At 41.7% G+C, this 22429-nt stretch overlaps 1 protein-coding gene across 3 annotated transcripts in view; it reads right to left on the reverse strand.

The window, feature by feature from the left end:
* SMPD3 (sphingomyelin phosphodiesterase 3) overlaps window positions 1–22429 on the reverse strand; it is a 118549-nt gene that overhangs the window by 8384 nt on the left and 87736 nt on the right. For all 3 annotated transcript variants that reach the window (XM_075188919.1, XM_075188917.1, XM_075188918.1), the window contains exons 3-5: window positions 16322–17896; window positions 4336–4411; window positions 63–218 (exon numbers count right to left, since the gene is read on the reverse strand). In XM_075188919.1, the coding sequence (XP_075045020.1) occupies window positions 63–218; window positions 4336–4411; window positions 16322–17650 (1561 nt within the window). In that variant the 5' untranslated portion in view covers window positions 17651–17896. The remainder of the gene's footprint in view (window positions 1–62; window positions 219–4335; window positions 4412–16321; window positions 17897–22429) is intronic.

A 22429-nucleotide genomic window follows, 5' to 3' on the forward strand; every position in this document is an offset into this window, starting at 1 on the left:
ATAAGAACCAAATCCTATGCACATTCGTTATCCATTCAGGACCCCAACACTTGAGCTCTTACCTGATGAGCAGTTGTCAAAGTTGAGGTCCCCACAGATTACATCAAAGGCCACCAGCTCCTCCGGATTTGCCGTGCTTGAGGAGGAGGTAGATTTGCGGAATTCGGACACCCACTCATGGAGCAAGTCCAGCTGCTCACAGCGGATCATTGCGTCCCCTGAAAGGAGAGAAATGATAAACAATGGCTCATATATTCCGTGCTCAGATCTGGGGGTAAATGTATCAATGTCCGGATTCTTCAACTCCGGCGTGTTCAGCGTCTTCGGCGATTAAATTTAAAGCGGCACTGCATTGTAAAGGAAAACTTCCCTTTACAATGCAGCGCCGCTTTAAATTTAATCGCCGAAGACGCTGAACACGCCGGAGTTGAAGAATCCGGACATTGATACATTTACCCCCTGGTCTTAGTCAGTACATTTATACACAGTGCTAAGAAGGAGTCGTGGGGGTAAATTTATCAAACTGCGGATTTGAAAAAGTGGAGATGTCACCTAGAGCAACCAATCAGATTCTAGTTATCATTTATTTAGTACATTCTACTAAATGACAGCTAGAATCTGATTGGTTGCTATAGGCAACGTCTCCACTTTTTCAAACCCGCAGCTTGATAAATATACCCCATGGCGTGTATCCACAAACTGAAACCGATCAGGGGATTGCTTGTACTTAAAAAGAGATTGTGGGGTGACAGCAAACAGGAAATTGATTAAAATAGTTTTCTTGCTGTAAAACACTAGATTATTACTTTCTACCTAATCTTATGGAACCTGGATATGCAGGTATTAAAGAGGTTTCTCTATGCAGGGGTTGGCATAGCATGTTGTCCGGCAGAAGCCCACCCTGACTGTTGCATCATCTGACTGCCAATAGCAGTTTTAAAATAGCATGAAAAGCTATCTGGCCACCTGAACTGCTCTGCTGGTGTCCAAGGGATCTATTTATCAAACAGCGGTTATAGGAAAGATCTCGCCACTCTTTATCACTAAATTTTCGCTGGTGCAGCTAAGTCATGCTGAGCTCTCCGGCTAAACTGGCTGGCAAGGTATCAAAGTTGTACCACTCGCCTGGCCAGCGTGGGCTTCCAGTTTCAGATTGCTTAAAAACTAAAATAAAGTTAAAAAAATTATGGTAAGAAATAAAAAATAACTTTATTCAGAAAAAAAGTAAAAAAATGTTCTATTTAAATAAATGAATAAAGCATTTTTCCCCTTTGCATGGGGAAGCTATGATGGGCAGTGCAACATCCAGGGAGCTTTGAAAAATATGCAAAAGCCCTAAATCCAGCAAAACCGGAGATTTAGGGGCATATTTACTAAACTGCGGATTTGAAAAAAGTGGAGATGTTGCCTATAGCAACCAATCAGATTCAAGCTGTCATTTAGTAGAATGCACTAAATAAATAAAAACAAGAATCTGATTGGTTGCTATAGGCAACGGCTCCACTTGCTGCAAACCCGCAGTTTAGTAAATATACCCCTTAGGGCTTTTCTCCCTTTGCTAAATTTTCTATTTCCTTGACACCATCCATCCTTTCTAAGAACTGCAGACATGCACATAAATAAGGCTGGCTGTCTTTTATAAGTGTCCAGTAAAACATACAAGTTACTCTGCACAAAGTAACCAGTACTGGGGGTATTGTTGTTTTATCTTCATCATCCTGATGAGTTTATAACTGGAACTAGAAATCCTAAGTACATTTTGTTCTTAGTGGTCTATGATCGAGCGTGCACAGTAATCTCATCCAACACGACATAATGTTCTATAATGACGGTTGTTGTGTCTGTATGAGGACCTGCACTAACAACATGTACGCTCTGTTTAATATTGTTCATAATAGATGAGCTAGTCAGACACACAGACAGAGCCACGGCACGCCGACCTGTTACTTAGTGCTACTGTGTCAGTCTAAACCAAGGATCCCCAACCAATGGTACGTGCACCCCCAAAGATACATCACTCAGTATCAGTGGGTACTTCCATCAGTTAAATTAAACTTAGCATAATAAAACAAACAAGCAGGGGTATTTTTAGAACATTTACAGATATAAAGGGTTACTTGGCAAACAATTATATACACAGACTAATATATAGACTTTAGTGGGATAAATTGATACACAATAGCTAGTACTTGGTAAATTCTTAGAATCATAAGGAGTTACATGATACAGAAAGGTTGAAATACTCCGGTCTAGACCACACACACAGCTGCAAACCGTAGCTCAGACACTTGGTTTGTTTAATGTCAGTGACACTGCTACATGAACATCACTCACGGCGTTCACTGTTCATATTTCTTATTGGGAACTCAAACAAAGTCACAGAGCAGGGCCAGTAATGTAAATACATGTCTGTGTTCTCCCCGCAGAATCCAAACACTGCTCACCAGCCTTGGCTGGTCGTGTCTCTGGCAGAGCTGCACGACACAGAGGTGTGGGTGACGGTGAAAGCTGCCATCATTACAGCTAAGGGACGAAGCCTAAAATATTAGTTGATCCAAAAGGCATCTTATAACATTCAGAAATAAATATGTACAATTTGTTTTATAGAATACTGGAAAATAGATATGATGTTTTGAATGCTCAGCAGATTTTAAACAAATGTGAAATTCATTCTATTTATATTTAGTTCTATATTAGTTCTATATTTAGTTATATTCAGTGAAGTTTATATTTAGTTTACTTCTTCAAAATATTATTGTTGCTATGCCTATTTCTCCCGCTTAATACAATGGGCTCCACTGTTGATCTTGCCACCCGGGCAACAACCACCAATCTAGCACTTTTTCAAGTCGCCTGCTGCCAGCAGGGACGCGGAACAAAGGAACAAGCATGAAAAATAGATGAAAACATAGAAAAAAGGTAAGAAAAAAAAGAACTGTATATTTTCATAAATTTGAAAATGCATGTATTTAATTACAAGAAGCCATTCACAAACACATGTAAGTTTGTGATGTGATTGAGTCTTATATGCTTGTGGGTGGGTACAGAGTAGGGAGGGATTAAGGCAGACCATAGAATATCTAAGCAGGGACATTTCTGAACTTAACACAGCACTAAACTAACCAATGGTGGCTCTGCAGGCTGGCAGAGGATTGGCCAAACTTGGAGATATAGCCTTCTTTGGTGAGGAGGTGCAAAGTGTTTTCAGAGTGCGAATAATGAATTTTTATGCCTCAAAACTGACAGCGCCAACAAATCTTAATTCCACACATTGAATAGTGTAAAATTGGGACATAATAACCCCACTCCATCCCAAACTTTTAAATCCTCACCTGAACCACACAGCCACACTCAAATTATCTTTATAAGCTCCACCACCCATCCCCTGTTCAAATCATGACTATTGTAAGGAAACATGAACGACATTTAACCACCTTTATATCATTAATATGAGCTATTTTTGCTCCCAATATTAAATTCATCCCAGCGTGCCCCCAAGTTGAGTTGAATTTAATATTCAACCCAACTTGGGGGCAAGCTAAGGCATATTCAGTTGACCCTGGTGAACATTCCATCAGAAGAGCGTCTTATATGCTAATCAGCGGCTAGTATGCAAATCACTTTGCTGAGAGAGTTCTGCCACAACGTCAGCGAGAAGCACTGAATATGCTGCTGAGGAGTAGGGAGACATTAAACAACCACTTCCCCACTGTAGACAGGTCCTCTGTAAGAATGGGAGTAGGCCATAGATAGATAGTGCTTAGACATGACTAACACTTAGAGTACAGAGTCGGACAAGCTAAAGGGCACATTTATATACATTGTAGATGTGTGTACAGTCTGCTCACTGTCAATAGCAAGAGTGCAAATAGAGATACACATTTTTGTCCTCTGTAAATGGCTCCAAGAATCTTGTGATTACTTTTAAAACTGTGTCCTTTTTATATTATTAATATTGTCAGCATCAGGGCTTACTATAAAACAGTGGCCTAGTGGTTAGCACTTCTGCCTCACAACACTGGGGTCATGAGGTCGGTTCCCGACCATGGCCTTATCTGTGTGGAGTTTGTATGTTCTCCCTGTGTTTGCGTGGGTTTCCTCCGGGTGCTCCGGTTTCCTCCCACACTCCAAAAACATACTTGTAGGTTAATTGGCTGCTAACAAAATTGACCCTAGTCTCTCTCTGTCTGTCTGTGTGTGTATGTTAGGTAATTTAGACTGTAAGCTCCAATGGGGCAGGGACTGATGTGAATGAGTTCTCTGTACAGCGTTGCGGAATTAGTGGCGCTATATAAATAAATGATGATGATGATAACAAAGTGACTAATGACTTACCTGACAAAGCATGCAGGTGAGTGCAGGAGACATATCCCACAATTCTTTGGTCCTGAGGAATGGTCCCCACCTGCACCTAAAGTGGACACAGGGAACAGCATTTAGCATTTATTGTCATATTTAGCTAAATTCTATCCAGCACATTTTAAACGTTCATTCCTTATTGAATTACGACATCAGTATTTTTTTCTATTACCGTTAATTAACAAATAGATTATTTTGTAGCTCTAACAAATGTCAGCCTTTAGCAATGAAAATATCATCATAGCATATCTGTCATTTTAATTTCAATAGGGTATTGTAATTTCCTGTTATAATATACTGCAGCCTTTCCAGTGCTGAACACAACAATGGTGCTACAATAACTGAAAGCTCTGCAGTTTTTTGACCTGTCCATGTTATTTGGGTGCAGATCCCCAGTGTAGGGGCAGTTATGACCTTGTAAGTACTGCAGGGGAGCGAACTTAGGGACTCCCAGATGCAGTCAGAGCAGAGTTCTACTAACTAGGAGTAGTACAGTAATATCTACTCAGCATCCTCTAGGATATTAGAACAGACTCCTCTCTTCTGTATTGTATCTGTATTGCTCTGTAATCATTGTAATACAGCAAGAATCCTACTTCTAGTAATATAAACATTTTGGGTTAATGATTTTTAGTAGCACAAAAACAGGACTATGCTGGGGAATCCTGAGCACATTGGAGTCTTTTGCACAATGCATTTGACACAATAATTTCCAGTTCACAACATTTTTCATGGGTATTAATTACCGATTGTGAGAGTTACAAGTATACACGATGGGCCTGACGCAGAGATGTTGGCAATATTGGTGTAAAGTACTGTTAAAAAAAAGAGCATGGATTTCTTTTTCTTTTCTTCTTTTGGCGGCCTGCCACACCGCCTCCTAATCTATCTTGCCCACTTTTCTCTGACTATCCTCTCTTTTCTGTCTCTTCTTCCTTCTATTCTTATAGTTAAAACTTGGTCAATATCAAAACTCTTTTTATTATTTATTATTATTACAATGATTGTATTAGTCCCTGAACATGCATAACCTGATTGTAACAGATTTTGTCTTGGACTGATGCTCATTATTGACCTTCTCAAAAATAAAACTTTAAAAAAAAAAAAAAAAAAAGAGCATGGAAACATAGCGTATTTCCATCTCTATGTAGAGCCGTACACATAGAAGCCTGGTCTACCACAAGTCGTCAGCGTCATTAGCTTGTATCTACCCTGTAGCAGGTGTAAAAGACATGTCTTCTAACTGGCGTATACCTGTGTAGGTCTGCATGAGCCACTTTTGTGTAAATAAGCCCTAACTGTACACGTACATTATAGCGCCCCTTCCCTACCCTATCCTGCCTCTCCAGGCGCGGGTGTAAGTGCCAGAATTGGGCAAGTCTGCATAAGCGTACGATCACCTTCTGGGCATGTACAGAACAATATCACCCAAGATGCGCTCCACAAACTGACATACATCAGGTCTGCTGTGTGATCCATGGGACGTGTTATGGCAAAACAGAAAAAGCTTAGTCCAGGGTAGAATGCCGTGCTGTGTAGTATAGCATACCCAAATGACCAACATAATATATAGCACCAACTAGAGCTCCCAGCTGTCCAGTGTATTATGCAGTCCCAATTATTTAGCATGACACCAATGTGTACATTATATTAGATATTCCAAAATTTCCCATGTTATTGTATAGCCCTCAATTACCCAGCATATAGCCCACAATTGTTCAGCATACATATAATCATTGATTGTTCAGCATATTGTATAGATCTAAATCATCCAACATAGTACAGAGCCCCAAGTTGTCCAGCATACTATACAGTTGTCTACCATTGTTTCATCCATTGCTGCTACTCCTGTTACATGGATTGTGTTGACCTGGCTGCACTGACAGTAATGTTAAGCCACCAGTGCTTTGGTTATTTCGTTGGTGAGTGGTGCAGGCCCCTTGAAAAACAAACAAAAAAAAACCTCATATGTCCGTGGCGTCGGCAGTCCTCCTCCCTGCTCCGTCCTCATTGAATGTCGGGTGTGACGTCAGCACGTCACGCCCGACATTCCGTGAGGAGCGGCGCAGAGAGGAGTCGGCAAGCAAGAAGCAAAAAGAGAAGAAAAGAGAAGAAAGAAGTCGATAGAAAAGGTAAGTGAAGGAACGGAAGCAAGCGGGAGTAAAGGCAGCATGGCAGAGAGTGGAGGGAGGAGTAAAGGCAGCATGGCAGAGAGTGGAGGGAGGAGTAAAGGCAGCATGGCAGAGAGTGGAGGGAGGAGTAAAGGCAGCATGGCAGAGAGTGGAGGGAGGAGTAAAGGCAGCATGGCAGAGAGTGGAGGGAGGAGTAAAGGCAGCATGGCAGAGAGTGGAGGGAGGAGTAAAGGCAGCACGGCAGAGAGTGGAGGGAGAAGTAAAGGCAGCATGGCAGAGAGTGGAGGGAGGAGTAAAGGCAGCATGGCAGAGAGTGGAGGGAGGAGTAAAGGCAGCATGGCAGAGAGTGGAGGGAGAAGTAAAGTCAGCATGGCAGAGAGTAGAGGGAGGAGTAAAGGCAGCATGGCAGAGAGTGGAGGGAGGAGTAAAGGCAGCATGGCAGAGAGTGGAGGGAGAAGTAAAGGCAGCATGGCAGAGAGTGGAGGGAGGAGTAAAGGCAGCAAGGCAGAGAGTGGAGGGAGGAGTAAAGGCAGCATGGCAGAGAGTGGAGGGAGGAGTAAAGGCAGCATGGCAGAGAGTAGAGGGAGGAGTAAAGGCAGCATGGCAGAGAGTGGAGGGAGGAGTAAAGGCAGCATGGCAGAGAGTGGAGGGAGGAGTAAAGGCAGCATGGCAGAGAGTGGAGGGAGAAGTAAAGGCAGCATGGCAGAGAGTGGAGGGAGGAGTAAAGGCAGCATGGCAGAGAGTGGAGGGAGTAGTAAAGGCAGCATGGCAGAGAGTGGAGGGAGAAGTAAAGGCAGCATGGCAGAGAGTGGAGGGAGGAGTAAAGGCAGCATGGCAGAGAGTGGAGGGAGGAGTAAAGGCAGCATGGCAGAGAGTGGAGGGAGAAGTAAAGGCAGCATGGCAGAGAGTGGAGGGAGGAATAAAGGCAGCATGGCAGAGAGTGGAGGGAGGAGTAAAGGCAGCATGGCAGAGAGTGGAGGGAGAAGTAAAGGCAGCATGGCAGAGAGTGGAGGGAGGAGTAAAGGCAGCATGGCAGAGAGTGGAGGGAGGAGTAAAGGCAGCATGGCAGAGAGTGGAGGGAGGAGTAAAGGCAGCATGGCAGAGAGTGGAGGGAGAAGTAAAGGCAGCATGGCAGAGAGTGGAGGGAGGAGTAAAGGCAGCATGGCAGAGAGTGGAGGGAGGAGTAAAGGCAGCATGGCAGAGAGTGGAGGGAGGAGTAAAGGCAGCATGGCAGAGAGTGGAGGGAGGAGTAAAGGCAGCATGGCAGAGAGTGGAGGGAGGAGTAAAGGCAGCATGGCAGAGAGTGGAGGGAGAAGTAAAGGCAGCATGGCAGAGAGTGGAGGGAGGAGTAAAGGCAGCATGGCAGAGAGTGGAGGGAGGAGTAAAGGCAGCATGGCAGAGAGTGGAGGGAGGAGTAAAGGCAGCATGGCAGAGAGTGGAGGGAGGAGTAAAGGCAGCATGGCAGAGAGTGGAGGGAGAAGTAAAGGCAGCATGGCAGAGAGTGGAGGGAGGAGTAAAGGCAGCATCGCAGAGAGTGGAGGGAGGAGTAAAGGCAGCATGGCAGAGAGTGGAGGGAGGAGTAAAGGCAGCATGGCAGAGTGTTTTGAGCGGCAACAAAGGCAGCATGGCAGAGTGTTTTGAGCGGCAACAAAGGCAGCATGGTACATTGTTTTTATAGATGTTTTTAGATATAGATATAGGTATAGATATAGATATAGGTATAGATATAGATATAGGTATAGATATAGATATAGGTATAGATATATATACACACACACACACCTAAACTGCATAGACAGGTAAGGATGAAACACATCACAGGACAAAACAGTCCTCTAATATTAGCAATCTAATAATTCTGAAACAGAAAACTGGAACACCCACAACACATAAATAAGGTTTGCTCAGTCTATAAAAATATCACTAAATCTTTCTTTGGGCGCCATTGTAAAACATATCCCCTCTAATCCAGTAAATACAGCAAGAGACTAACTTCTAGTGTTGTAATAATTTTGAGTTAACAATTTCTACTATCAAAACAGGACAGTGTTGGGAAAACCAGGGCAAACTGGAGCCTTTTGCACAATGCATCTGGTATAAGCATTTCCAGGTCATGTCATCCATAGCTTTTCATGGGGATTTGCCGTTGCTGACTCTAAAAATAAGCATTATGGTAATTTTATTCTGTCAACCAGTCATGTATTCCTATAAAGCCTATATACACTATGCAATAGATTTAAAGTGTTTATAATTCCAGTATTGCGTATTCATAACAACACTTACAGAACCATTACTATTACTCTATATACCCCACACTCATCCCTACTCACATCGGTACTTACTCTGTTCTTTTATGTTGGTATTTTCAGTAGCACCTATCTTAGAATACTTGTAACCTAAAGCAAAGTGCATAGAGGTGTCTGGAGCAAAGATATGTCAGGCAGTCAACATCATCAACTAGTAAACTTGCTCCTGTCTTATAGACGCACGAAGATACTGTACACCACCTAAAGGATATAGCTAAACATGTGTGTAACCCAAAGTACGACGCCTCTCAAAAGGTGTAACCTGTATATGCACGTACTGACTGTACTGGGAAACCCCCTGACTTCAAAGCACCATGTGGTGTAAGTGCAAATCAAAATATGGATATTAGTTGTGTACATGCTAAGTGTAGCAAAAATTACGCTAAATGCAAAGTTACGTTACCTAAATGTATTTACACACAACTGAAGGGGTTTAGAAAAGCACCATATCAGGTGAAAACTGTGGGCCTGATTCATTAAGGATCTTAACTTAAGAAACTTCTTATTTAAGTCTTCTGGACAAAACCCTGTTACAATGCAAGGGGTGCAAATTAGTTTTCTGTTTTGCACATAAGTTAAATACTGACTGTTTTTTTCATGTAGCACACATATACTTGATAGCTTATTTGTACACTGAAATTTAAAGTTGATATTTGTGTGCTACATGAAAAAACAGTCAGTATTTAACTTATGTGCAAAACAGAATACTAATTTACACCCCTTGCATTGTAACATGGTTTTGTCCAGGAGTCTTAAATAAGATACTTCTTAAGTTAAGATCCTTAATGAATCAGGCCCTGTGTGTTATAGCCGGAGTCAGGGCTTCTCCCTATCTATTAAGGACTACTGGTAGCCCTTCGCCCCATGCAATGCATCTGAAGGCTATTTAACAAGGACAGTGGTGGTACCATAATCCTCCTAATCTCAGAATGGCGATGGCAGGAGATAAGAAGTGAAAAGTGCTTTACTGATTTAAATAAAGCATGTTTTCATTTGCTAATATGTTACTATTATTAAAATATTTATTATTATTTTTTTTATGTATAAACATGTTCTTCTTTTCTTCTCCTACAAAGTACCACTGGAAGCCCCAGCCCAAGCTTCCCCATTCCACAGCACATGGGTGAAATGACAATGGGGTGCTGTATGCGCAGATCCCCTCGTACTGGAATGGCGAAGTCATTCACTGTTACCGCTGACAGTCAGTGTCGCTGAGGCGGCTGAGCGCCCCCCTGGCTGCCTGGGTCAGGTCGTGTTGGTAAATTAAGTCCACAGGAGATTTTCTAGCGTGAGAAGCAGTGAGAGAACACAAGTCCTATCGCTTTATTTATAATAAATAGCCTGTAAATGAGGCTGTGTATTTGTATGGTATTGATCTTCTGCAATGGCCCCATTGTTGCTACATTCACCACTATTGTGTGCTGTGCCCAGGCGTTTTAATATCGGAGCAGCAGGGGTGTGCCAACATTGAGGCAGTGTTCTTGGGGTCATAAAATGTAAAAAAGTTATTTAAAATGCTAATGTTAAACCGCCCAACAAACATAAAAAAACCAAAAAAAAATAAATTATGGGGTCAACTGATGAAGCGGTTTAGAGCCTAAAATCCGGCAAAATTAGAGATTTTGGAACTCAAGGCAAAGATGCTGAACTTGGCCCACTCATTTTTACCTCCTCACAAAATCATGGCATAACTTCCCTGCTCTCCGTCTTGTAGAGAGATAACTATTGTGTTCTCTTTATGTGAATTGTTTATTAAGATGCTCTCTTTAACTTTTATCACTCACTCGTTTAAGATGCTCTCTGTATTGTATTGTGGTCAATAGAATATCACTGTATTGTATTGAGGTCTCTAGAATGCTCTCTGTATTGTATATCAGTCACTAGGAAACTCCCTGCATTGTTTAATGCTCAGTAGATTGCTCTCTGTATTGTATAGAGGGTCCTAAACTGTTGCCTGTATTGTATAGAGATCAGAATAATGCTCTCTGTAATATATAGAGGTTAATAGAATGCTATGCGTACTGTATATTAGTCACTAGAATGCTGTCCGTATTGTATATTGTTTCTTAAGATGCTTTCTGTATTGTATATCAGTTGTTAATATACCCTCTGTATTATAGCACGGTAACTAGAATGCTCACTGTGTTATATCTTGGACCATAGAATGCTCTCTGTATTATATAGAGGTTAATAGAATGCTCTGCATATTGTATATTGGTCAATAGAATGCTGTCCGTATTGTATATTTTTTCTTAAGATGCTTTCTGTATTGTATATCAGTCGTTAAGATGCCCTCTGTATTATAGCAAGGTAACTAGGATGCTCACTGTCTTATATCTTGGACCATAGAATGCTCTCTGTATTTTATATTAATCACTGGGATGCTCACTGTTTTGTACTTCGATCACTGGGATGCTCTCTGTGTTATATATCGACACACTTAAAATCATATTTATATCTTGGCAATTACACCCTTGCATCTCTGTGCTCAATGTCTAGCAGTGGTAAGCAAAACATTTGTACTGGAATCACTTGCCTGGACAAAGCAAGCAGCGAAATGCGTGACACAAGAACCGTAATTTCATGAAAGTCTGAATAATAATGGTTATCAAGACAGTTAGCAATCCAATTTAGTACCTAGCTATTATGTGTCCTGGATAGCTCAGCTAACCAATTTGAAAACAGGGATAACTGCAGCAGAGTTATGGAGTTCTCCCCTACGCCCTAGTCAGTGATTCTAGCGGAATCATTTGTGTGCACAACAAACCAATGACGTGAGGGACCAGTACTCATCTTGTGATTTAAAGTAGTTGGACAAGAAAAGTAAAATCTAGTGATATGTGCAAAATCTTATTTCAATATATTAAGAAAACCCTTATGCACACTCACTCCTAGATAGAATAAACCTGGACAGGAGCCGGCTACTATACATCATGTCCAGTGAATCACAGGGAACTACTTAATAGACATTAAAAAAAATTGGTACTCTATGCTGACAACTAAGCTTAAGCCAATAAATACTGAAATACAGAGGTTTTGAACAGTAGAATATTGATAACATAAATATATTATTGTAATAACCATTATAATACAAAATAAAATATAACCTCTCTATTATTACCCTCATACGATGAACAAAGTAAACCACTGAACAAATAAAGTATTTCTGTAACAAAATATATTTTAAGTAAAACAAGATCTGTAACAAATGTAATTGCTACCTCACCTCAAAGACCTGCGTTAGAGGAACAAGAAGGTCTTAATACCTGAATCTCTAATCCAATAATATAGAAGAGATAACTATTCATCCAGATACTACTGGGTATAGCGCTTATTGATAAAGGCACACACTATTAAGACCTCATCGTCTCGCACTAGAGGTCGATTACAAAATACTGAAAGAAACTACATGCTCTGTGTTGCAGTATAATAACCATAGAAGTGGATTAAATGTGACAATAGGACCATACATTACAAGTTATAACTGTTCTACTAATCATATGAAACCTAGCATGTATTGTCAAGATCTAAACGGTGATTTTTTTCTCGAAATAAAAAGAGAAGCCAAGTTAACAATAATCTTACAGAAAGGAATATAAGATACTAATAAGGCACCATTACTACAGAAAAAAATCAGACATAGTAATAATTACATACTTTAGAAACTATGGGCAACTTTTAAAACACTAATTAATTTTCCTTTCACCTATTGTCTTACTAATTAATTGTTTTCTTCTATCTGAATTTTATATTTCAATTAAGTATTTGTGAAACAATGAAAGCATTTTTTTTTAAAAGAAATTCAAAGTAAAAGTTTAAATTTTAGAATTATATTTTCCTGGTGTATCCTAATGTAATGACGTCTCTCTCAACTCAATTAGTACTGGAATCACTGTAAGGTGCAAGATCAGACATTGTCACTGTGCAGGTAGGAAGGTTTGAGATCTCCCTACAGAGTTTCTCTGAGGTTATGTTCATAGAGGTGGGTTTGTAGGTTTGTTTTGGTGTCTGGGCTACAGAATATCATGTAGATTATAATTACCCGACGTCATTATTTTACTTGGACAATCTCTATTTTGGTGGTTAAGCACCCGATAGGAGTCAGCAGGCGGGCCATGACGGCAGCGGGTAGTCTACCTCGTTGCTAAAAAGAGGATTTGTGAGACTTCCCCTGTAAGGGGACCAGTAGAGATATTTGTCTAGGTAGCCAGGGATAGGCAGGTTAGATGAAGGAAGGGAAGAGAGGGGGTGAGCTGTGTACATGTCCGATGTTGTAGTGACATATAAAATCAAAGGGCCTGCTCACGCTTTCTAGCAGAACCCCTGGATGTAACCCCACCCAGCTCACCTATTTAGAAGTTATGAAGGGGTAGAAAATAAAGTTTGTTGAACTGTACTTATTAAATGTATGGTACACAGCTTGTGACCTATTTGTACCTTTCTAAAAAATAATATATAGTCATAAAGAAGTAAGACGATAAAAATAAAAAACAAGCAAAAAAATGATATGATTAAAGATAAAAAATAAACAATAAGTTTACTGAATAATAATGATAAAGAATGGAGATAATTATGCTTGCATTGTGATAAGTTGAGTTTGTCACAGTCTGAGTTGTGGTTAAGGGGAGGGTGCTTATTGGTTATCCCTAGTAAAAGGCGGCACTGTATGGATAATGTTGAAGGGGAACAAAGAATAGTGTCCGGGCAGCAGTCCTGAAGGGTTCCCATCCGACAGAATGGGTTATCATTTTTATGTTGGTCACCAGAACAGAAGGTCAGGTGGCCGTTTGAATGTCTGCAATAACAACACCGGGGCTCCAGTAAGGAAACTGTGTCTTAAAATGAGTTAGTGATTATTGTGTTTTTATAGAAAGCTGTTTTATATAGGCTAACTTAACATGGGTGGGGTGTTGTGTTTTAGGAGCGGAGCCTCATGCCTTGGGATGTCTGGATTGATCAAAACCTGGCCTACAATGTCTCGATTTCCAAATTGTTCAGAGATTTTATTTTGAGGGATATTTGGTGAGAAGTGCAAATGGCTACCGCCATGCACCGCAATGTATGTATGAAAATAACTTCTTGATGACTCCCAAAGTAGCTCACAAGCAGTTGTATTGTTCCATTGTATGAAAGACTATTAGAAGTTTAACTGAGTTGATTGTTCTTGTATTCAGACTGTGGCTGTGTTGAAGGATCTTACACTCAGAGAACAGCCCAACATGGTAGTTGGCCCTTCACTGGTGAAGCCAAGGCATGTGCTTCCACAAGGCACCCTAGGGGGTCTCCTAAGTTGCCAAGGTTTAGGGGGCCCTTAAAACACATAATGAGTGACATTTTATACTGAGCGTCATCTTCTGATATTGGGGGCAGCAGCTGACATCTGTTTACCTGTGAATGTGGTGGCTACTGCTCCTCCATGTTGGTGATGGGCAGAGAATACAGCGCTGGGCTATGGTGCCACAGCCTGTGCTTCATTCCCCATTGGACAGAAGATGTTCCCCCTAATAGAACAGAAAAGTAACCGACGCCAAAGGACAGAATGTAGAATATCAAGGATAGCAGCCAGGAAGAGAGAAGCCTACAACCTTGCTTCTGTGGTTCATCTAGTTCAGAAAAAAGTTTATTCCATCGCTTCATATTGCCCTTAATTATCAGACAGTGTACTCTATGGCTATGTTCTCTTTTTCTTTTGGAACACAAATGATATTATGAAAAGAGACAACCCAAGAGACACTATGATCCTGGTACTTGATGCATTTCACACAGAATTCAGCTTCGTTGTGTGTAACAACCACCGGTGGACATTGGTGTAAGATTGTCCAAAGCATTGATATTACCAACAGTGGGTGAGTGCTTTTCATTACTAAGTAATCTACTTACTACACTGTGTACACTATTATACTCTTTTTGATTCTACATTAAAGCTTTAAGGATTAAGCACTGGAATAAACGTTTCTGAACCAGATGCCCCCCCCACACACACATTTAAGGTAAGAAGCTTAGGGGGTGGGCTTCTGTAGAGGTTGGGGTGCACAGGGAGCTGCACTAACCCTGAGTGTAGGTCACAGCTAATAAAAAATAAAGGTGTTTCCTCACTCACCAACAACTCATCAAGTATTTGAGAAGAGAGGTTGCTCTGTCTAGAGGCACTGAGCAGATCTTATGTGCTGCAGTACTCTGGGATAGCTACGTTTTTGGTTACTGGCAGTATCTAAAGGTCCCTATGTATTGAAACTGGTGGTTGAAAGAGAAAGTACTGAAATCTATCCTGAATTCCTGCATATCAGAAGTGCAAAGAGAGATAATCTGGAGCTTCACCCATTTCTAATCCAACCTGTACCACAAATTAAGTGTAGGACTTGGTGCCTCTTCATAAGTGCTATATTATCTGCAGCAAGGCCATATAAATAGCCTCCTGAGATAGCAAGCTGGAAGACCTAACAGCCTCCCAGAAATCATCATCATCATCATCATTATTTATTTATATAGCGTCACTTATTCCGCAGCGCTGTACAGAGAACTCATTCACATCAGTCCCTGCCCCATTGGGGCTTACAGTCTAAATTCCCTAATATAGACACACACTCACAGACAGAAAGGGAGACACTAAGGTCAATTTTGATAGCAGCCAATTAACCTACCAGTATGTTTTTTTGTAGTGTGGGAGGAAACCAGAGCACCCGGAGGAAACCCACGCAAACACGGGGAGAACATGCAAACTCCACACAGATAAGGCCATGGTCGGGAAGCGAACTCATGACCCCAGTGCTGTGAGGCAGAAGTGCTAACCACTAGGCCCTATCAGCTGAACACTTGGCTACAGCTGGATAGGAGGGCTTATTTATAATGTGAGAGTGGGAGAATTTTTATAGTAAATTATTTTCAAAAGCAACCATTTTTATAGAAAGCATTTGAGGAATCTTGCATCTAATTGAATTGCTTCCAAAGATGGACAAGGGAAAAAGACAGTGAAAAACATTATTAACCATAGGAAGATTTTAAACGAGATCAGAATTTTTTTTTTAAATTTCCCACAAAAGCCGTATAAATGGTTAATAATGTATAATGGATGGCTGATCCTCTTAATACACATATATTTCTCTGTTTCGGACCAGAGTGCTTTGACACTTCAGATTAATACTTGTTGTCACTGTACACAGCAGAGTGCTTGTGTTTTAGCAGCCTAGCAAAAATTATATTACAGTCAAAATAGAAATGCACTGAAAATAATTAGGGTGATCAATGATGTTTATTAGACTGTATAATGCTTTATGGAAAATTTTGATATATGAACATTTTAACCTTCACCTTCCTAAATTGAAGTGATGAATGTATTCAGATTTCATTAAGTGTTACATGCATCAATCTGAGTATCACTTTGTATCTGTCTATTCCACTTATAGTGTATCGAGAGTCATCCAGCAGCCTGTGCATTGCAAGAGATATGCAGAGCAGTGGTTGTATCCAATATTACGCTACAGTGAATATAGTATATATGGCACATAAAACACACCAACTGCTCACCTTAATAAACAGAGCTCCCTTGGCGGCCAGCGCATCTAATCCTCTCCCGTTGGGATAACAGTGATAGGTAGCGTCCAGTATGGGGTAGCGGCTAGCAAACATGAGACCACTGTTCAGGAACTTAAAGCCGCAGCAGCCATGGCAGCTGTAGACCCCCACGTCATATAGAATATACTCAAAATAATAGTGTAGTTGCTCTTTCAATTTCTCTGCAGCCCGTTTGTCAAATACTTCCTGCAGGCAGAGGAAGTCCAGGTTGGCTGGGAAGAAGGCAGATATTTCGTGGTCCAGGTTATCATCCGTATGCTTTTTTTTGCGGGCTGCAGCTTTCTTAATGATGGATGCCCTGTATAGAAGTTTGTTATTAATGACACTTTGGTCAGTAGCCCCGTCTGCCACCCTGGTCTTGACTAGTGAGTCGCGAGAAGTGGTGTAGCTGTCCAGACTCCCACCATCCCCCTCCCTGTGCTTGTGGTTAGGGGTTGGGCTTTTTTGGAAGTCTGGTTCTGTTTCAGCCAAACATGCCACGTTTACATGTCCACTCATGGCATCAGGCTCTGTGTCGGAGATATGACCACTGTCCTCTCCGCTGATACGAATAATACATGGACTGTCTTCCCCTTCACCTCCGTCCCCACCATTCTTCCCATCCCGTCCCTCTTCGCTGCTGTTCTCTCCAGAATTGTCTCCTTTGTATTCCATTGATGTTGTTCTCTTCATGCCCATGTTGACTGCACGGTGGCTGACATCTGTTCCCTGTGGGGAAACCAGGCTGCTGAAGCTTGCAGCACTGATGGATGTGTTGGTTGGAGAGTCTATGTAAATCTTGATTTGGGGCCTACTGGCTCCATTGCGTATTCTCCTGCCAATTTCTTTGGCCCGTGCTTGAGTGTTAAAGAGGTTAGTAAACCTTGCAAGCGAGTCAGGCAACAAGCAGACATTGGCAGAGCCAAAACAGAAGCTCTTGGTGCTGCCTGTTCCTCTCCATTCAGTTAGTAACTTAGCTCCAGTGGCCCTGGCCTTGTCCTGCAGTCGTGAGTAGATATACGGTCTACGGACAGCTTGGAGAGGTGACCACACCAGGAAGCCAATGAACGCAAAGGGGAGAGATGAAACAAGCAAGGCTAAGTAAATTGGAGTAGTAATGATAATACAAAGTGCCTGAAAGTAACAGGGATCATCAGATCTCTGACGTTTCTCATAGGTGGTAGGCAAGAAAGAGGCCAGGAGACGATCCCCAAGCCAGACACAAGGGAAAATTAGTGCCCAAGACAGGGAGTGGAGGAATGACAGGAAGCTACTGGGAAAGGGGGAAGTGTGCAAAACCATCTCAGCTCAGTGGTGTCCTCTTCATGGGAGCTTCTGCATGATGTCACTCTAGATGAATAATCAGAATGAAGGGGGCAGAAGGCAGGGTCCACCTCCAAGCCCCCTCCCAAAGGGAGTTATTCTCACTGCTGACAAATATCACCTTGACATGTCCCCAAAACAGTAGATGTATCTAGGAACAGGATGAGCTGTTGACCAGGGGTCTGTCATTGCTTCCTAGAGGCCTTCATGAACAAATGAGAAAACCTGTAGAGAAAGAAAAAAAAGAGTTGTTGGTTTAAAAATGGACAGGAAATCCCACAGATTGATAGAGAACCAACATTACAAGCTTGTGAATAGTTAGTTTTATGACAACTAGAGTTCACTGGGAATAGTTTCTAATCAACGCCTGTAAATGACTAATAAACAATCTATCCATATCATTCTCAATTAGGGCTTATAAAAGAAAAAAAATATGTATCTTGTTTCTCAAAATCCAAAATATAAAAACACATTGGGGTACTGGAACACGATAAGAAAATGTTGAGAAACTTGGAAGATAATCAGGCCATCAATGGAATTTTTCTGATAGTGGCTACAAATAAAAGCAAACATCTGACTGCTTTGTTATAGCACCTTGTGCAACACTTTTCATGAATGTCAACTGTGAAACTCAGTCAGACAATGACACGGTTCTATTTAAAGAACAGGTCAGTCCAACTGAAAGTCTGTAGGCTGGATACAGCCCTCCTAGGTATTCTGGTGGCCCCCACACTTTCCTGACCATCTCAATAGACTCTACTACATATTTTATTAACAGTATTTGGCCCCACATATGTACCCCTGTCCATCTACATACTCAGACAGCGCAATTCTAGAACAATTTAAGAACGAATCACGCTTACCCAGAACCCTCTGCTCTCATGAGCTTTGTTTGACTCATAACTGAAAGAGTAACATGTTATAAGACAATAAGCAGAACTGTGAGACTCATACAGCCTGGCATACTCGCTGACAAGGGATGGATGAACTGCATGCTGATCACCTATAATAGTACCATAGTGTGGAATAGGAGATGATTTCTCTCACATAAACATGAAGTGTTTTCTCCCTGGGACTCCATTAACTCACTTTTTAGCCATAAGCCATTTATCTTTCCTGGGACAGAACAATAACTATTATTTCCTGTGACAACTCCACTGAAAAGAAGAAGTACAGATCAATTGCGCACCTTCAGTATGCCTGTGTTTGGGGATGTCTGCTCCCTGAGGCGAGAACTGTGTAACAATTGAGCTGGTTCTGAGCAGAATGATAGATTTACTGGTGCTCTCTGCAAATATCTATCAATCTATGCAGACACCACGTAACATCTCCAAATTTCAAGCTTCTGACAGTTTCGTTTACCATCAATTTTGCTTTAAATGTAATATATTGTGTTAAAATGTAAGTGGTATGTATAAGTACAGTAAATCACCAGGAACATTAACAGAAGATCTCAAAAACCTAAGAAACTATACTGCAAATCAACTGTGCTGAAACAACGATCATCAAAATATATAATGTAGTGCGAAATGAAATACAGTATATGTGAACATGGCAACTTGCTTAGTTGTATGTATGAACTTTCCATATTCCTAATCTGTACTGTTGACTTTAAGGGCCCCTGCTCCATCCGTTATCTAACTCTCAGTCTGTGGCTTCCTGATTACTTCCATTCCACTACACACATCATGGCACTGGCCCTGTCCTTACTAATATAATTACATGAGAAGACAGATTGCTGCCTCCCACAAGATCAGCGCACTTATCTCATGAAATATCTGTGATGCTGCGAACATTCCAATAATCTGATTGGCTACAGTTTGTGCTATCAATGCCCACTTTGAAATAGGGCCGCATGGATGTGTAGGAGATAAAGAACGACATCAGTAAGGATTTATCACCCTAGTAAAATGCACATTAAAAATAAAAGCTGACATCTCACTATGTGCTGTAGCACAGTCTTTACACATTGAACAATGTTATTAAATTATTGTTATCATTTATTTATACAATGTCAATTATATTATGCAGAGCTGCACAGAGAATATGAAGTTATTCCCCATTGGAGTTTAATTCCTTTCCAGCAACATACACTAGGGCAGCAGTTCCCAAAGAGTGCGCCACTGCTACCAGTGGTGCCGCGGAGCAGTCACAGGGGTGCCGTGGCCAGGAAAAAGAAAAAAAAATACTCACCAATCCGGCGGTGTCCGGGACCCAGCATCCTCTTCCCACCTCGCTTCTCACTGAATGTCGGGAGTGACGTCATCATGCCCGACATATTCAGTGAGAAGCAGCAGGAGTGAGGAGGATGCTGGGTCCCGGACACCGCCAGATTGGTAAGAAGACAGAAGAAAAGACAGAAGAAATAGAAGAAAGAAGGCCAAGTATGGTAAGTAAAGAAACGGAGGGCAAATGGTGATAGGAAACAGCAATGGAGGGGGAAAAGAATAAAGGAGGGGGCAGAGTAAGGATGAAGAGTGCAAGAGTGAGGCTGAAGAGGGGCAGGGTGAGGATGAAGGAGGGCACAGAGTGTATGGATGAAGGAGGGCGCAGTGTGTGTGGATGAAGGAAGGCGCAGTGTGTGTTGATGAAGGAGTGCACAGAGTGTGTGGATGAAGGAGGGGCACAGAATGTGTGGATGAAGGAGGGCACAGAGTGTGTGGATAAAGGAGGGCACAGAGTGTGTGGATGAAGGAGGGGCACAGAATGTGTGGATGAAGGAGGGCACAGAGTGTGTGGATAAAGGAGGGCACAGAGTGTGTGGATGAAGGAGGGGCACAGAATGTGTGGATGAAGGGGGCACAGAGTGTGTGGATGAAGGAGGGCACAGTGTGTGTGGATGATGGAGGGCACAGTGTGTGTGGATGATGGAGGGCACAGAGTGTGTGGATGAAGGAGGGCACAGTGTGTGTGGATGATGCAGGGCACAGTGTGTGTGGATGATGGAGGGCACAGTGTGTTTGGATGATGGAGGGCACAGTGTGTGTGGATGATGGAGGGCACAGAGTGTGTGGATGAAGGAGGGGCACAGAATGTGTGGATGAAGGGGGCACAGAGTGTGTGGATGATGGAGGGCACAGTGTGTGTGGATGATGGAGGGCACAGTGTGTGTGGATGATGGAGGGCACAGAGTGTGAGAATGAAGGGGCACAGTGTGATCATGAATGGGCACAGTGTGATGATTTTTGTACATGTTGTTTTATTTTGTTTGATCTTATTCCTCTTAATATTAGCTGTAAATTATTCTTTCACAGAAATATAATTGAAAAACATATAAAAATATTCTTTTCCCTTGGATTTATGTGAATTATTTTTGCAAACAACTTACTAAGTATTTCTGTTCTGATCTAAATACCTATTATGTTGTTTTTAAAAAAAGGGTACTTCTTGGTAATTATTTTTGAGGGGTGCCTTGAAAAAATTATGGAGACACTAAGGGTGCCGCAAACTGAAAAAGTTTGGGAACCACTGCACTAGGGTCACTTTTAATGGATACCAATGCACACACTGGGAGATTATACAAACTCTGTAGGTTGGCCAATTTGGGAAATTTTCACCAAAACTTTGCATGTGATCTGTTCAATCAAAATCAGGATATCTAATGATTGTATTTATGCAGGCATGGTGACATTTCCTGGCAGGGTTTTATGAGTTTACAATTTGCCAGGCTGTTATTACTTCTTATGCAGTCTATTACAGTCATGGCTAAAAGTTTTGAGAATGACACAAATATTATTTTCCACAAAGTCTGCTGCCTCAGTTTTTAATGATGGCAATTTGCATATACTCCAGAATGTCATGAAGAGTGATCAGATGAATTAAAATTAATTTCAAGGTCCTTCTTTGCCATGACAATGAACTTTATCCCAAAAACAACATTTCCACTGCATTTCAGCCCTGCCACAAAAGGACCAACTGACATCAAGTCAGTGATTCTTTTGTTAACACAAGTGAGAGTGTTAACGAGGACAGGGCTGGAGATCACTCTGTCATGCTGACTGAGTTAGAATAACAGACTGAAAGCTTTAAAAGGGGGGTGGTGCTTGAAATATTTGTTCTTCCCCTGATAGCTAAGATTACCTGCAAGGAAACATGTGCAGTCATCATTGCTTTGCTCAAAAAGGGCTTCACAGGCAAGGATATTGCTGCTAGTAAGATTGCACCTAAATCAACCATTTATCGAATCATCAAGAACTTCAAGGAGAGAGGTTCAATAGTTGTGAAGAAGGCATAAGGGTGCCCAAGAAAGTCAAGACCATCTCCTAAAGTTGATTCACTTGCAGGATCGGGCCACCACCAGTGTAGAGCTTGCTCAGGAATGTCAGCAGGCAGGTGTGAGTGCACAGTGAGGCGAAGACTTTTGGAGGATAGCCTGTTGTCAAGAAAGCCAGGAAAGAAGCCACTTCTCTCCAGGAAAAACATCAGGGACAGACTGATATTCTGAAAAAAGGTACAAGGATTGGAATGCTGAGGACTGGGGTAAAGTCATTGTCTCTGATGAACACCCTTTCAGATTGCTTGGGGCATCTGGAAAAATGCTTTTCCAGAGAAGGAAAGGTGAGCGCTACCATCAGTCCTGTGTCATGGCAACAGCAAAGCATCCTGAGACCATTCATGTGTGGGGTTGCTTCTCAGCCAAGGGAGTGGGCTCACTCACAATTTTCTCTAAGAACACAGCCATGAATAAAGAATGGTACCAAAACATCCTCCAAGAGCAACTTCTCCCAACCATCCAAGAAAAGTTTGGTGAAGAACAAC

This window comes from Mixophyes fleayi, chromosome 10 (assembly GCF_038048845.1).
Source record: "Mixophyes fleayi isolate aMixFle1 chromosome 10, aMixFle1.hap1, whole genome shotgun sequence".
NCBI lineage: Eukaryota > Metazoa > Chordata > Amphibia > Anura > Limnodynastidae > Mixophyes > Mixophyes fleayi.